The sequence below is a fragment of the Rousettus aegyptiacus genome, unplaced genomic scaffold (genome assembly GCF_014176215.1).
Source record: "Rousettus aegyptiacus isolate mRouAeg1 unplaced genomic scaffold, mRouAeg1.p scaffold_m13_p_11, whole genome shotgun sequence".
Taxonomy (NCBI): Eukaryota; Metazoa; Chordata; class Mammalia; order Chiroptera; family Pteropodidae; genus Rousettus; species Rousettus aegyptiacus.
Genome location: NW_023416286.1, coordinates 14,074,288 through 14,091,831, shown reverse-complemented (window position 1 = coordinate 14,091,831; position 17,544 = coordinate 14,074,288). Strand labels below are relative to the sequence as shown.

Here is a 17,544-nt window from a genome sequence, read left to right as displayed (position 1 = left end):
AAAATTAAAGGCAGCAGATATGTAGGAAGGTAATAAATGCAGTTCTTACAGAAGTCTGTTGCAGTGGTCCACGTAAAGGCATGGATAGGGAACAGATGGAGAGGATGTTGCTATCTCTGAAAGGTCAAGACCAATATGTTCATTAACTAGAAACAGGAAGAGGGACAGGGACACAGGGAAGAAGAAAGAATCAAAACAGAGTTCAGTGGGCTGAAATTTGAATCACTGCTTTTCCAGCCACATAACTTTTCCCCCTACTGGTGGCCTCAAAAGGCTTGATGGTCCATATTGTACCCCCTGGGTCCCAAGCCTACAGTTGCCTGACCAGCTGTGGACACCTAATTAAAGCAAGCCCCAGCAGGTGCTCTGGGAACCTGGACTTGGGATCCTGAAAGACTAGGTTAAGCTGTGAGGCCCTGGCTCAGAAATCAGGGAGAGGGCAGAGTTGAAACCAGATTGAGAGGGGTAGAAGTCTTGCTGTGGGAAAAAAGAGAATGAAGCAATTGCACAAAGAGAAGTTGATGAGAGGCCATGAAGCTCCAGAAAACACAGATGCCAGAGTTGCCTTAATACTGGTCAGTTTTATATTTCCCACCACTGGGTTAAATGAGGATGCTCTATATCATTAAAAAAATTCCTTTTAATTTGAGCCAGGTGGTGCATTCAACAACTATTTATTGTACACCTATTTTGTGCCTGGTATTGTGCTACATATGTACCACAGAGAGTGAGTTCTTCCCTCCTGACTGAAAGGGTGTTGATTAAGATACTAAGTAAAAGAAGTGAAAAGGAAAAGCAAGCATTAGATTTTAATCTTTTTTTTTTTTTTTAAGAAAGGAGCTTGTGCTGGAGTGATAGTGAAGACATGTTAAGTTAGAGATTCTGGGGGCCATTCAGGTGGACATGGTCCACAGGTCCCTGCCACATGGAGCAAGCACTTAAAAGAGAAGGGCAGGATTTAAAACAGATTTGAGAGATGTCAACAGAGCAGGAATAATGAAAAGATGTTGCAGTGGATAAAATCTCCAGAAAGTGAATATAGAAGAAAAAAAGAATCTAGGACTGAAGCAAGACTCACATTTAGAAAATGCTAAGAAAATGACAAGCCCTAACTTCAGTGCTCAGCTTAGGTACCTCAAAAGGCTTGATGGTCCATAGGCTTGAAGGAGTCCCTGGATCCCAGAAGGGGGCGAGCTGCTCTGGGTCCCTGCCTCTGTTACCAAAGTGAGCCCACACAGCTTCCTCACCCTTGGCCCCAGCCCTTGATGCCCCCAGAGAGAAGGAGCACATCTTGTTGCCTGTTGATTCCCAGCACACAGCACCCCTTACAGGCTCCTTGTTTTTGGAATGAATGAAAGAGGAGTGCTTGGAAAAAGAAGAAGAGCTAGGAGAATACCATGTGACAGAAAACAAAGGAGGAGGGAAAACTTCAGCCACTGCCAGACGGAAAAGAAGGACGAAGTCCAAGAAAAACAACAACGACAAAAAAAAAAAAACAATTTAACCACCAAGTGGAGCATGCTAACCAATGCTAAGCCCCAACGGGAGAAATGGTGAGGATGATAGTTACTCAAGAAGTCTTAGATGAAGGGTTTAAAGATGTATGAGGAGAATATGGCATAAAGCTTTCTCATATTTGCCTCACCATAGCCACTGTCTGAAGAAGTAGAAGACCCAGATTCTTGCTTTATGTTATAAAAAGTCATTTTGGAGTCAGCTTGATTCTTCCCAAGTGACCCATTGGCTTCTTCTGTACTCCAGCTCTCCATGTGCTGTTGACTCAGGATGTCACACTTCATGTTCTCCATTACCGATATAATCATATCTGAAGCATAAAAGTGGGCATTTTCCTGCAGATAATAAAATTATCAGTTAAAATACAAGCAAAATCAACTTTTTTTTCCACTGAGAAGTATAAGATTAAAAAATTGAGAAGCTTTATTTAAGTGGAGTTAATGCATAAGTGTTCATTTAACTGAATTATCATATGTCATTATATAAAGCATAGCTCATATCTTCCAGAGTCACCACTATAATCAACAGAAAACTCAAGCTGAACTGCTCGTGATATAAAACCTTAGGTTGGTGGTGGCTCAATGATTGACATCACTCATCAGTCATCGCAGACTTTCCAGCTGAGCACTGACATTGCCTCAGAACCCTACTCAGCTTGGGGCTTCCGGCAGCCTCTACCAATCAAATGCTGAAATGAAACCTATTTGCCATGCCTTATCAAGTGAAATTTCCAATTTTAAATCAGAACAGCACTATCTAAGGGATTAACACTCTGTGGTTTAAAAAAGAAAAGAAAAAGAAGATATAGTTACCTTTTCTATATCAACAGGGAACACGAATGTTTCTTGTGAGAAGGAATTCAAAGAAATGCTTCTTCCACTGAATTGAACAGCACCTGCCAATATAGCAAGTTATTAAAAATGGAGCAAAAGAAGTCCAAAGATTATCTACAAAAAAACGAAACAATCCTAGTGAGTAGCTTTTTAAGTTTCATTTTTTGAAAATTAGCACAATTCTAGAATAAATTAGTATGTCAAAAGAAGAATGACTTTTTGGTGGTAGGACTTGCAGATATTGCCTAATGATAATCATTTCTGTGAGAGGCCATTGGAGTAACAAAGAAGACATGGAAGAACCACTGGGATGGAGAAGACCAATGAGGCGAAGAAGGTAGAAAGAGAAGAGGGTCGTGGAAACTACCTAAAGGAGAGAGAGAAGAGTGAGAAGGAACACTTTAGAAGCAGGGCCATAAGAATTATGGAATCGCTCCTTTAACTCACTGCAGTTGACCCAAAATTTCCTATCTGCAGAAACAAAATATCTGAAAAATGTCAGCATTGCTTACCTAAAACTGTATTTCTCTAATCAAAAACAAAAAGAAACTACAGAGTGTATATTCTGCTGACTTATCCACTCTCTACCCTAAGCCATTCCATTACTGGCAATGAACACCAGCAAAACACACATGATTTCTGTCATGATATTTTTATTGAAACATTTAAGGTAAAACATTTTTGTGAGAGTCATAGAACTGATTGTCCCAACCTACTAAATTAGAACAAAATGCTACAGATGTCTTGATGATTATATACAACTCTCAGGTGACAGAGAGACAAGCAGATCACTCAAATCCCTTGCCTCATATTGAAGAAAATGACTGTTCCATGGAAAAGTTTGGACCTCTTAGCTTCAGAAGCCATCTGGGGTAGGCAAACTTTTTCTGAAAAAGACTACTAGGTAGTAAATACTGTAGAATCTGAGGTCCATACAGCATCTGTCCCAACTACTCAGTTCTGCCACTATAGCTATAAACAAAACAAAGCTTTATTTGTAAAAATCAAGAAGCTGGCTGGATTTAACCCTAAGCTCAGTTTTTGGATGAGTATAGAGGAAGAAGCAGAGAATGGGAGTCTGGATTCCAGTTCCAGTGCCACTGTATTAAAATTTCCTCATCTCTTAAATTGGCATAATTATCTATTAGGAGATTAAAGAAGGTAAGAATGTGAAAGTGCTTTGTAAATGTGTAGACCCTATGCAAAAGAAGGAAGAGTGGAATTGTTTCTGACAACTTCAGGATGTGCTTACCAGCTTAAAGTAGTCTTTACCTACCACATTATCCAGAAAAGAAAACCCTGCTGCTGTTACTTGAGATGCAACAATCATAGGAAAATTCCATGACCTAGTAGCAAATGCCTTTCTCTCCACTGCTGTCCCATACTAAAGAAAGAAAGAACCCAATCACTCAGGACTTCATTTTTTAATCCCATGGAATTCCCTTACCAAGTTTAAGAAATACTCCCAAAAGACCGAGCTGTTTTTAAAAGTATTTAGAGAGATCGCTGGTAATCACTGTCTTTGGACAAAAGGGGCTGGGATACCTGTTTTTTACCTGGGAGGATGAAGGTGGTACATATATACAATGGAATATTATTCAGCTATAAGAAGAGATGAAAGGAATGGACCTCGAAATAATCATGCTAAGCAAAATAAGCCAGACAGAAAAAGTTGAAAACTATATGATACCACTTATATGTGGGATATAAATCTAAAAGCACTAAATCAACATGACAAACAAACAGAGACTCATGGATATGGACAGTAAGTAACTAGTGGTTACCAGAGGGTGGAGGAAGAGGGAAGGTAAATGGGGTAAAATGGGTCAAATATGTGGTGACAGAAAGAAATCTAACTCTAGGTGGTGAACACACAATGCAATATATATATGACTTACTGTTGAATTGTACACTTGAAACTTATTGGATTCTGTTAATCAGTGTCACCATAATAAAGAAAAAAAGAAAAGATAAAATTTCATTGACTATTTGACCTAGAACTATTCTGTTATATTGTAGAACTATTCTGTTCTATTTTAACAGAAATATAAATTAACTCGAAGCATGAATATAACAATGAATATTTAAAAATAAAATAAGCATGCTACAAATTTTAAGAGCAATAGCTAATTTATTGACTCTTTAGTGGCATTTTGCATGGATTATCTCCTTTCAGGTATTCTAGTATTTTAGGAATATGCCCATTACCTCATAGACCTAGGAGTCCTCGTTTTAATTTAAAAAAAGAAAAAGAAAAAGGTTTTGTATATCCTTTGGGGAATTGTGGTTACTATTTTTTAAATCTTACTTTTTTCTAGTCACACTCTGTTCAGGTACATATAACAGGTGAAATGAGTTTATTTCCTTGTAAGTACTGGTGTGCAACAGAGCCCACTCTGTCTGAAAACACCTTCCACCAGCACAGCAAAGTGAGAGCACTTACAATGCTCTCCCTTGCAGACAATGAGTGGAAATTCCTGATGGCACACATCCGCTCAAAGATGGCAGATGGCACTAATTATCAGCTAAGCTGAGTTAGGATGACATTTCCCTTCAATCTAAGGAGAAAGGAAATACTTGATTTCACCATCTATGACGATGGTGCAGGTGGTTTGGTCTAAAACAATATTAAATGAGCTACTGCGCTGGCATCTGGTCAAAGTGGAAACTCACGACCTTTTTTTTCTTATGAGGATGACAGTAAGACAGGCTTTAGACCTTTAGACACAGACAAAGCAAGTGTGTGAGTGGACAGGAATGAAGGAAGTCTCCTACTAAAGTTACCTTCACCAGTAGAAACTGGTAGGTGGGAAGGTGTGAAACAAGCACTGTCGGCCTCAGAACGTGGGGAAGCCGTCAAAATCTTAGAGCGTGCAAACAGAGACATCCAAGGAGAGGATCCTGGGAGCACTGTCTGCTCTTGTGTTGAAGTAAAAGAAAAGCCGCTGCTCTTTTCACCTGAGCTTCCCACGGAACCCACAGTGTCCTTCGACAATACTGTCTCCACCACAGAGTATTCAAGAGACAATGGTGAAGGGCCCAAGGGAGAGGCGCCATCCCTCACAAAGTAGCTGCCACTGTTGCCCACTGTTGGTATTTGGACAGGCAAATCCTGCAGCTGTTGCTGCACACACTGGGGGTTAATCCAGGTTGCTTTGTGCCTTGTGAACCTGAGGTCAGATTGGCAAGCAGGGTGGCCAGCGTCCAGGAGTCTGGGTGAACCATCAATGCTGCCAGAGTATTCGCTGCCCCCTTCCCAGGGGTCCACAAGAGAATCCTCCCAGCTCGAAGACTGTGATACCATCTTTCCAGGCTCAGAGCTGATGTAAATTCCGTTGTTCTACTAGATTAAGGCCTTGAACTCACTATGTGGTCGGCTGGAGGGCTGGAGAGCTTATCTGCAGTGAGCAAGAATCATTCAATGATAAATAAGGGCTCAATCATATTTTTAACGCCAAATCCCTTTAAGGAGGCAAGAAAACCCCACGAAAATAAAAAATAAAGTTTGCACTTCACCCTAAACAACAAAATATATTCTCTTGAATTTATAACACAAACAAACAAACCAGCCATAAACTAGCAGCCAACATAGGGGACATGACATTGGGGTAGGAAAGGGTTTTCAAAGCATAAAAATAATTGAAGGTTATTGTTATTATAAGGATAAAGTCATATGAGGATACTGCTAATAAAACATATAAAATGTAAAACATCCATGCATTCTTCCAATAAAATTAAACATCAAACCCAAAATGGGAATACAATTTGAAAGTAAAGACACATTTTCATAGTTTATTTTTATTTAGTTTGTGTTTGTGTTTCAACAAAATAGAAAATGGCCTGTGAGACTGCAGACAATCAATAGTACTAAAAACTTTGTTTCATGTAACTTATGTTACCTTACAATACTTAGGTTATAATAACAATATAAATTTATTATTAGCTTACAATATCTAAAGAACACAGTATGAATCTAGAATCTATCTTAAAAATGGTCCGCTCACTTTTAGCTTAGTTTTTAGCTTTAGTAAATAAGGTAATGATTAAAATGTCAAGAGCTACACAATGAGAAATACTCTCATCACTGTAATTATAGGCCCAGCACATGTACTCTTCTCCCGCTGTCCTTCACATTGTAAAGCTTAAGCAACCATCAACAGCAAAAGCAAGGTTAGCAAGGTGAAGGGGTAGAGACAGTCTGCTTAGGCAAGTTTAGCCTAAATGAAGGGTGGAGTACAAAGGTATGGAGTTAAGGTGAGTGTCAAGTCTGTTCCAGGGCTTTCCATATCATCGTTATGTATGTAGATGGCTCCCACATGGATCTCTGCCTATTTGACATCTGTCCATGAGGCATGGCTACCTGATACCCAAAAAAGACACTGATTTACCCCAAACCTGTTCCTTCCAGGTTTTCTTTATCTCAGGAAACAAGCCTATAGTAGCTGACTCTACAAATCTAGGAGTCATCTCTAATCCTATTTTTCCCTATCTTTAGCCCATTAGCAAGTTTTTAACTATAGCTACCGCCCAAGTCTAAGTCACCATCTTCTCTCACCTGGACCTCCTGCTATTTTCCAAATGGGTCTCACTGCTTCTACTTGTCTAGTTATAATCAGGAGGTATTCAGAGAGATCTTTTATAAACCTAAGTCAGATTCCCCTAATCAACTCCCTCCCAACCTGTACTACTCTGATAGAGTCCCATCAAATCTAGAATAAAATCCAAAGTTCTTACCTTGTTCTTACCACATGACATGTTCCTACCTTGCAGACTTCTCTTACTTTTCTTTGTCTTAACAATGCAGCAAGCTTTTGAGTCCTACCAGCTTTTGCACACCCTAATGGTGCTGTTCTAGTCCTCCTGCCTGGAATGATCACACATCTGGCTCCTTTCTATCTTATTGCTGGCCTTGGTTTATGAATTACTTCCTCAGGAAGTCTTGCCTAACTACTTCTCTTAAAGTGGTTCCCTAGTTACTCCATATCACATCACTTCCTGATTTTTTTTTTGGCTCCTTACTGTCATTCCCCTCCATCTCCCTGACTATAAGCTTCATGAGAGCAGGGGCCTTGTCCTTGGCAAGGTCACAGAGTGGCATACAGGGGCTCAATAAAAGTTATAGACTAAATGAACAAATCCAACAAAGTAGAAATAAAATCATGAGCTAGAGAAATAACTTCCACGGTAGCTATAACTGCTCTATTACTGTAGCAGCATTATTCATACAAGGATAGAACTAAATCCATTTTTCCTAAAGATATGAAAATATTCTCATCCAATGCTTACAAATAGACCAAAAGAAGATACATGTGAAAATTCTATGAAAAATCCTTGGGTTTTCTTGATTTGGGGCTTTCCACTCTAGCTCATACCTTTTGGAGTGATATAGATATGTATATATGTCATCCTGAAAACTCTGGGCAGCCTTCAAATCACTATTCACAAAATACGATGGCAACTGGCAAAACTTGCTACCCTGAAGTGTTCATCTTCCTTTTCCTGACTGCAAATCTCACCTTACACCCCAATTTCTCTTTGCCACACATCTTTTTCCTCTCCAATAATTTTGGGTGTTATAATTACAAAGGAAACCATGACTATGTTTTTATAAAATGACAAAAACACAGGAGCCTAGAGTAAAAAGTGAAGCACTCTTATTGCATCATCCAACAACCCTACTTCATTCCTAGAAATAACATTGCTAACCATTTTATTCCTTCCAAGTCTTTTTTTATGAATTAATGTACATATGTCAGATTGAAGATATGCTTTGTTTTCTATACACACACATGGGATTATACTGGACATATTCTATAACCTACCTTCTTTTACTCTCGATAATATGTCCTGAGGGTATATATCATATCATTCTTCTTAACTGTCTTACCACTTTCTATAGTGATAAGTGTATCATAATTTACTTACCCAGATTCCTATTGATAGAAAGTTAATTTTAGTTTTTCATTATTAAAAAATATACAGCAATGAACAAATTGCTTTTTGTTGGCTTTCATTTGCCAGATCTTCTCTCTTATTAGTATTAATTTTAGTTCTGCATCCATAGCGCATGCTAACCTATTTCCATGTCATATCTGTTTTTGTGGTGTGAGAAGATGACAGATGTTTTTCAAATCATATGAAAAACACAAACCTTCAAACAAGGACTTTGAGCAAAAGTCCTACGGACAAGAAGAGACTGCAGAACTCCCCTGCCAAGTCATTCATTCTAGGGACGTCCTTGCCCATCAGTCAGTGGTCCCATGGAGAATGACTGCTTCCTAGGGCCACTACAGCCACGGTATTGGCTGGAAAGATGCAACCTTTTTAAAAGGGGCAGGCGACTAAGCAAGGCATGATCCAATATTACCTCTATACAGAGCCCAAAAAGTCTTTTAGACCATAAGCAGTCAGCATTTGATGGTAGATTAGCAGCTTTAGCTTCTTAACAATGTTAAAATTACTCCATGATTAGGCACAAGTAAGATTTAGGATTTTATCTGCTAACTGAAGACACAAATGGGACCATCAGAGTAAAAACTCATCTTAAATTTTACTTTCTTAGTGAAGCCTTCCTGGTCACCCTATAAGTAATGGTAACTGTCCCTCCCCAAAAGTTCCTTTCTCCTTCTAAATCCTTATTTTTCTCTTTACTCCTTAGCACTAATCCTCATTTTATTTAGCCTCAATGACTAACACCCACTAGAATGTAAAATCTCTGAGGGCAAATTTTTTTAAAAAATGTATTTTGGACACTGCTCTTTCCCCAGAATCTAGAAACAGGGGCACATAATAGGTGCTCAAAAATATATATTCTAAGTATATGAATGAGTGAACAAGAGAATGAACGATACATAAGTATGGTTGTGTTGATTATTCCTGTTGCCCAAGAAAGGAAGAAAAGATGTTATCCTTTAGAAAAAATTGGAGGTCGCAGCCTAAAATGTCTTCCAACCATTTCCTTAGAATAAAGGATGTTAGAGAATAGAAGTCACAAACGAGAGTTGAGGGTGAAAGGTAAAATTCATTTTTATCAATTTTATGGTTTCTTACTAAGCACCCCCCACTTCCAAGTAACAAACAAATGCAGCCAACAAAGAGTAAATGGATCTTTAACCATCGCATGTGAGCTGTTTGGTTAACACAGTTCCCCAAACCTCTTCTTTTCTTTTTGTATCTACTTCCCCTCATGCTTTGAATTTAAACAAAGATTCACATCCCCAAAGACTCAACAGACTAAAACTATCATAACATATCAAATAGAAACCATTTCAATGCTCAATAATGTGATGCCACAACTTCTACAACAGTGGCCGGGAATCAGAATGAACCACAACTTTCACACAGCTGCACCTTCACTGCAGCAAGTGAACACTGTGTTCTAATGCTACAACCCTAGGAAGGAAACATGTTGCAATGATAGCTTCACAAGGACTCGTCTAAGACCAATTTAGCCTTTGGCAATGACCCTTAATTCTGAAGATTCGTTGTCAGAAGAACACAGAGGAACAACAGAAAATAGTTGAGAAATAGGTGAGTTGGGATGAGAAAGTGACTCAAAGAAGGCAAAGATCAAGGAACTCCAGATATTTTGTCTAATAATATCATACAGTTTTCCAAGACACATAAGTGATTAACTTCCTATGGTCACTGCATATGTCATACTTTCCACTCTCACTCTTCACAATGATAACTTGTGATATTTCAGATTTCATTATGCCTATTTGAGGAATGAAATGGAGACTGTTAGGGGACTTGCCCAAAATCTCACCATTAGTAATTAGCAGAAGTAGAACAAAAAAGTCTGACACCTGATCCAAAGCTCTTCCCACTGGTATTTACACATTCTGTTGGACTAAAATTAGCAGAATATTTCCTATTTCATTAGAAAAGTAATTTTTTAGAAATTTCTCATCAGATTTGTCACAAAACATAAGATTAAGAGCCACACAGCTATTTTTGATTTCACCTTGTCATAAAATTTCCCCAGAATTTTATAATCATGACCTTCCTATTTATAAAAATAATTATTTGCACATACATCTCCCATATAAAACTATTTATTTATAAACCTTACACATCCACAGCTATTATATGAAATGTCCAGAACAGGAAAACCCATAGAGACAGAAAGTAGATCAGTGCTTAGGGCAAGAGAAAGGGGATGGAAAGATAAGGGGTGACTACTAAAGGGTACGGAGTATCTTTGTGAAGTTCTAAATGTTCTAAAATCAACTGCGGTAATGATGGCATAAATCTGTTAATACATTAAAAACACTGAATTGTATATTTAAATGGGTGAATTGTATGTTATGTGAATTCTATCTAAATCTCAATAATGCTGTCAAAAAAATAAAACAGGAAGAAGTACCCACCTCCCTTCAAAAAAAGTCAGAAGACTAGAGAGCATGGGTATTTCATGGGATACAGGAATCAAAGGAGAGCAAGCTTTAAGTCAGGCTGTAAACAAAGGCACTGAAAGTTAAAAGGGAAATAGAGAGTAAATAAAGGGTGTGGATCCCAGAAGAAAAAATCCTTTGATGTGAAGAGCAAAACGGAATTTATCTGCTGAGATGGATTTCCCATCATCAATTGAGGGCCCACATTTTATAAATAATAGTCTAGGACCATTTGCTGTAAGAGGCTCTTCAAGTGCTCTGTACACCAGGAAGAATCTTGGACTTAACTCTGGGCTTCCTGCACTGTGCCCTGGGTGCTTACACGGTCTGAAACTACTGTTATAAGGAAGTTCCTTGTCTCCTCTTTTTGACAAATGAATAGACTTGCCCCATCCAATCAGAACTGTACAATTTAGATGCCTCACTTACATAAAACAGACTTAATTGGGAACCTGGGTAGGAACTTTCACTATAAAAGGCAGTCTCCTCTTTGTTTCAGTGGAACACGATTTAGGTTTCTACTCTTGTGTCTCCTGGACTGCAGCAACTTTTGCTCAAATAAATGCATTTTATTTATTAGTCTAAAATTAATTTTGGTTTGCAAAGAAATACTTAATAAGTGTGCCTAAAGTAAGTATGAAGAGGAGAAAGGAAATAGAAGTGAAAACAACTGAATCATCTAGAAAAATTAAAAAAAAAAAAAGAACTGGTAAAGACAGATCATCGGCATGATGGCTAGCAGTAATTGAGCACCGATTGCCAGACTCTATTCTGAGGGCTTCAGGCATCCATTCTCACCTTTAAACCAGCACTGTAAGGGAAGTTCTGCTGGTCCCAATTTATAGATGGGAAACGAAGTCAAAGAGGTTTAGTACTGTGGTTATGTTTGGTTAAGTGCCTATCTTTTTAGAAATATTTAGAAATAATTTATAGAATTTCTTGAATTTGCTTTAATACAGTGGAAAGTGTTGGTGGGAGATATAGGTAAAACACAATAGATCAACTCTTGAAGGTAGGAGATGGGTACATCTCTACTTTTAAGATTGAAATTTTTCATAAGAAAAGTCCCTAAGTTAAAAAAAATTGCTGTATCTGTCCAAGTGTCCCTAAGTTATCTCTCTGACCTCCTTATCTACTACCTTTATACTGGTACGTCTCTCTATCCCTCCCATCTTTATTTAAATTTACCTTTAGATTGAAACCTACCACCATCCATTTTAAAACTGCATCCCTACATGTATGCACTATCCTTATTTACTGTATCTACTTTTTTATTAAGCCCTATTTTTTCCCATACCTCTCATCTTCTGATATCTTAAACTCACCCTTATATGGAATTTAGTAAATGGAGCCAGTTTACATCAACAGTCTTGCTCCCAAGTCCACAGTCTTACCCACAACAGCACAGGGGTGAGGAAAAGACCTTCACATCTCATGGATCCAAACAACTCTCCAGAATTCAAAATGGCTGCTGTAAATCCAGCAACATCTGTGACATTGACATGCTTACCTCCCTCAGCCCAAATATCCAAACTAAGAGTGAGCAACAACAAAAAATCAGTTTTTATATAGGTCCTAGGACAGTTTAAATGATTTGACAATTGAGCCATATTGTTTAAAATATCCTTCAAATATGCATATACAAAAGTTCAAATCTCCTCTTACATACTGTTATGTACCAAAAGTGGCTGTTATGTACCAAAAGCTGTCATCTAAGAACAATTTTCAAATAAAGAACAGAGAAAGTACTTTACATGTATTGAGTTGTTTTCTGACTCATTATAGTTTATTGGAAAAGAAGGTAGAAAAAAAAGTGTTAAGACAAAAATAAAAATCCACCATCCAATTTTCATCACATGAAACTAGCTAATGAAAAGCACCTGATGGCTGTGGGTGCTTTTTTTTTCAATGTTACCTATGAAGGCGAGCAGAGTTTGCCACTCAAAATATGCCTCTTTAGGATACTATTTTAGGTTAGTTAATCTCAAGAAACAACAGACATGGGAGAAGCTCTGAAAATCAAATACAAGTTACCCTTTGTAAAAGGACATTTACCCAAGAACTTTTGAAAGGAAAATCTCCATTTTAAGGGTGCTGCAGCATTAGGAAGTGAGGATATCTAAATCTCTAGAAACTGTTATCAGTGGAGAAAGCCCTGATTTAAGTCTGCATAACAATCTTACTCTTGTTTGCTGTACTCTTTCTGGTAACCTTCCTTAACTGACTCCTCGCTCCCAACATCTTCTTTTGTCTTTAGCTAAATATGGTATATAGATGATGACTTATGCCATTTCTGCAGGTTACTCAGTTATCCTGGGTCTCTCTCATCTATACAGGAGGTATACATGATGTTAAACTTTTTTTTTCTCCTGCTAATCTCATGTCAAGTTGATTATTAGACCAGCCTGAAGAACCAGAGGAAAGTTTTTCCTTCCTGACACCTGCAAAAACAAACAAACAAACAAACAAGCTTTCAGGTCTAATTTATATTCTAATTTGATAAATGTAAAGTTAAAGATCTAAGAACAAAACTAAAGTTGTTTTAGAAAAAAAATCATTTTCAAACAACTCTTGGGCAGATGACATGAAGTGTGTAGTTAATTTCAGCTTCTATTCATTTGCCATTTCCCAGCCTAAGGTTACAGATGACAAAAACACTTGATTCTGAAACTTCCTTTTATTCGCTGAAAATTACTTCTCCTCTGCAGTTCACACTTTACATTCTAGTGAGAAATAATGTATTCATTCAATATTCATTCATTATCACCATTTTGTGGATGAGAAAACAGAGTCAGAAAACGGAAAACAAGACCACATAAGACCACATAACAATCCAGTGGCATTCTCAGGGTCCATACTGTGGAAACTTATTCCAGAGCCATTTCATCCCTAATGCCACCTCTATATGTGGAAGAAAACACAGTGCAGAAGTTAAAAAAAAAATCATGAGTCCCAATCAAATATAATTTCTATATCAACTTGAGGAAATTACTTAGTAGCTATAACCTTTGGTAAGGCACTGTGCTTCCTTTGCAAGATTGTGAAAACTAAATGAACTGTAACATGCATATTTTAGTTGGAAATGCAATATTCTATCAAAGTTAGCTTTATTATCACCAGCATTGGTATAATTTTATAAAGACTTACAGTTCACTTTAAGTCAACACAATTAAGAAGACCCTGGCTTTATTTCCCAACCTCCTAACTGAGTCATCCTTCAACTCTTGTCAATTAAAATAGAAAAACCAATCAGAGGGCTGATTTGGTATCCTGAAATGATACAATATGACACAAAGACACTAGTATTTCTCATTTTATAATATCTGGCAGGATAGGTATGCTTATCTAAAAAGAACTGTTTATTTGTATCCCTTCAAATGAGTGTGGGGGAGGGGGAGGTAATGTACTCTTTCTAGAGTTCTTTATCTTTCTCAAATACTTATTCTTGGAATGTTTATCCTTGGCTCTGACAGAATTTTTGTGTCAGAAATCAAGAACTCCAACTCGAAAGCAAACGATGTGTTCAGAGTTAAATGGTCTCATGAAGAACACATCTGATGAAATCTAACTCTCCTGGGACCATGACTTTCAATTTTCATCAATGTGCTTAGCAGTTCTCCCACTTCGTACAGGCCCTAAAGAAGTTGATTTTTAAAAAAAGAAAAAGGCAAAGTTTCTCTCCCCTGATGTCACACCATGACGGGCAGTTTCAGGAGGTAGTGAAGAGGAATTGCAAGAAGAGATTGAGAAACAGACACATCCGGCCACTTTGGACAGGCAATCTGGAAAACTCCAGCACTGCCCTGAAGCTGCTGCCTTAACTCCCTGCTCCAAACAAGTTACTGTTCGTGGCCAGGAGGAAGACATGGCAGCAATGTGGTGGTATCTCAATTTATTTTATTTTATAGAAACCACACTTTATACTTTCAAAGCACTACCCTCCCTCCAATTATCTTCCAAACCACCTAGTGAGGTCAAGCAACTTGTCCTCCCACTTCTCACACCAGCAACTGAAAATAAAAAGTAAACTGAAGTTCACTGCTATTCGCTAAGAAACACAAGTTTCCCCTGTGCTAGCTGGGAAATTGTTGCTTGGCTATCGCCATGGGAACATAGGCTGTCACCCATAGGAACATAACATTCTAACAGTAAGCTTTCTGCTTCTGTATCCCCGCTTGCACAACCGACCTGTGGGTTGACAGTAAATAGAAGAAAAATAGACTTTTGTGTTCAGACAGAATGAAGAATGGGGTTTAGGGTTTAAAAACCCTGTACCTCTACATTTCGGAACTGCTTAATTTGGGATCAGCGGGCCCCTGGCAGACCCAGCTGGCTGAATAAAGAGTGTGTTTCCTATAACTCACTGATTTCTGGTGGTCCGTGTATCTATCGAGGGCTGGCGGTTACAACACCCCAACCCTCACTCAGTTCTTTGCACTCTCCCACCATATCTTCAAACTCAGAAATTCTTTTAAATTCCATTGTAATAACACAGTAAGGGCAGCTCTTAATTATACCCTTTCCTTTGACCCTTAATTCGCATTAGGGTTAAATAATCCCTCCTCCGAAGGTTTTCTACATTCTTTAAGCATCAATTTCGCAGGCGGTCCCCCACTGCGCAGTCACGGTCAGGTGGGCGGGCAGGTTAAGGATAAAATACAGCTATTCCACTTTTTCCGTTGCAATCTCAGTAAGGTGGACTTCACATGGGACGTTGGAACCAAACAATACGCCGCGCTTTCATGCTCCAACCTATCTCGGTTAAGTTCAAGAGAGGGTGCTCCGCAGGCATGCGCGATCTGTGAGCTTACTTTTGGGGAACTGAGAAAAACCACCAACTCCGGAACACACCGCCTGGAACCACGCAGGGGTCAGACTTTGTGCTCGCTGAGAGTCGTCCTGCGCAAAAGGGCCTTGAGACGCTCCCGCCCTTCCGGACCCAAACCCAGCAAAGTCGCCCTCTCCTGAAAGTAAACTCCATAAAAACCCGCCCGCCGCCCCTGCAGAGAAGCCCCTTCGGGCATTCTCCAAAGGCTCTCATGACTGCCCTGACATACCCTGCGATCTCGCAGTGTCTGGCGCCCCTCCTACCATGCCGCTTCTCAATCACATCCTCAGTCTACCCTGTACCTCGGGCCACCAGCCCGCCGCAGCTCACCCGGAGCTGAAGAGCTGCGCCGAGAGAGCGCAGCGCGTCGAGCCCTCGCTCACACGCGTCCCGGCGGCCTTGCGAGGTCACCGCGCTCCACAGCGGCGAAGAGAGGGGGCCAAGGGTGGGAAGCTGCACCCGGACGCCGCCACGCCCCTCCACCCACCCGCCAAACCCGGGGGCTACCAGGGAAATCCGAGGCGCCCTTCAAGGCCGCGAAGCACCGCCCTCGGGCCGAGTGCTCACAGGGGGACATCGAAGGCAGAAGCTAGAAGCTTAGGTCCCTGGGGTCCCCTTTCGGCCGTGGCCTCTGCCCCGCCCCCAGTGCCCTGGGCAACGCGGGCTGGGGACCGCCGAGAGCATCGGCGCTCCCCTCTCACCGTCCTCGCCTAGGAAAGCTCGCCCTGCGCTCGCTGGGGGCCCAGACGGAGCCGCGCCTTAAGGGATAGAAAAAAGAGATAAACGCAGACCCAAACACTCCAAGCAGCGGTATTTAGCATTCGGCACAACTTCCTGAAATGAAAGATGGTCCTCATGAATAATTTGGGTGCAAAGTCTGCACAGAAATCATCAGGTCCAGAGGGGAACTGCAACTTACCGGGCGCGGAGCTGCGTCTTTCAGATCTCAGGCTGCTCCCCGCGGAGCCCCACTCCGATGACTTAACTGTCAGCATTCGTTTAACCTATTTGTCACCTTGTCATCTAGCAGGGAGGGTCTGGAATCCCATCACAGCTGTGCCGCGGAAAGCATCCAGAACCGGGTGGATGCTGGGGAGAAGCTGCCAACCAATACAGAAAGTGTCACAAATAGAAACCTAAGCCGGGTTAGTTAAGGCTGAGCCTACTACGTCCCTCCGCCCCTAGGGGACTTCAGGGCGCTCCAGTAGCGCCCTCGCCTCTCTTGTGGAAAGAATCTTTTGAGTTACCTGCCCCATAACAACGCACAGTTGAACCAGTCCTGGCCTGCTTAGAAGGGTCCTTTCCACTTGGTATAAACAAACTCCGTCGCACTCCCCTTGACTCCTTGGCTTTGTCCTTTGTCACTTTTAGCTTGCGGAACCACGTCACAGGTATTTGGGGCTTAATTTGCAAAGTGTCTCTCCGGAACACTACCCTCCCTGGCGTAGCCTGGCATAGAGGTTAAGGGGCAATACTGTTTAGTCGCTGCTGCTTCAGATGAAGACAGCAGAAACCAATCCCAGAAAGCCGGATGAATACTACTCGTCAATCACCTTTCTTCTGTTGAGGGAAGCCTGTCCAGAGCTTAGGACGGCTTGGACCTAAAGAAACTTTGGACATTTGGGTTCTGCCTCAGGAATTCAGGTTGGCCGAAGGCGGATTGGGGTGGGGGTGGGGGCTTACATTAAAATACCAGAAAAAAAGAGGATATGAGGTGTACGCTTACATTCGTTGACTACCTGCTATGTGCCAGATTCTTTACCTAATTATCTTAAGGGATCCTATCAATGTCCCTAAGAACAACAAATCATTTGTTCCCATTTTGCAGAGGAGGAATCTGGTTTAGAGGGGTTAAGTTACTTGCCCAAGGCCACAGAGCTAGTAAGTAGCAGAGTCAGGCTTTGAAGGTAGATGTATCTAACACCAAATTCTATCTTCACTATCCACCACAACATAGCAAGACAGAAGAATA

The 17,544-nt window shown here is 40.3% G+C and overlaps 1 protein-coding gene across 3 annotated transcripts in view; it reads right to left on the bottom strand.

The window, feature by feature from the left end:
* RUBCNL (rubicon like autophagy enhancer) overlaps positions 1-16,947 on the bottom strand; it is an 87,770-nt gene extending 70,823 nt beyond the window's left edge. For all 3 annotated transcript variants that reach the window (XM_016123596.2, XM_016123591.2, XM_016123603.2), the window contains exons 1-5: positions 16,820-16,947; positions 16,492-16,672; positions 5,133-5,746; positions 2,328-2,410; positions 1,646-1,850 (exon numbers count right to left, since the gene is read on the bottom strand). In XM_016123596.2, coding sequence (XP_015979082.2) covers positions 1,646-1,850; positions 2,328-2,410; positions 5,133-5,652 — 808 coding nt within the window. In that variant the 5' untranslated portion in view covers positions 5,653-5,746; positions 16,492-16,672; positions 16,820-16,947. The remainder of the gene's footprint in view (positions 1-1,645; positions 1,851-2,327; positions 2,411-5,132; positions 5,747-16,491; positions 16,673-16,819) is intronic.
* Between the last annotated feature and the right edge of the window lie 597 nt (positions 16,948-17,544).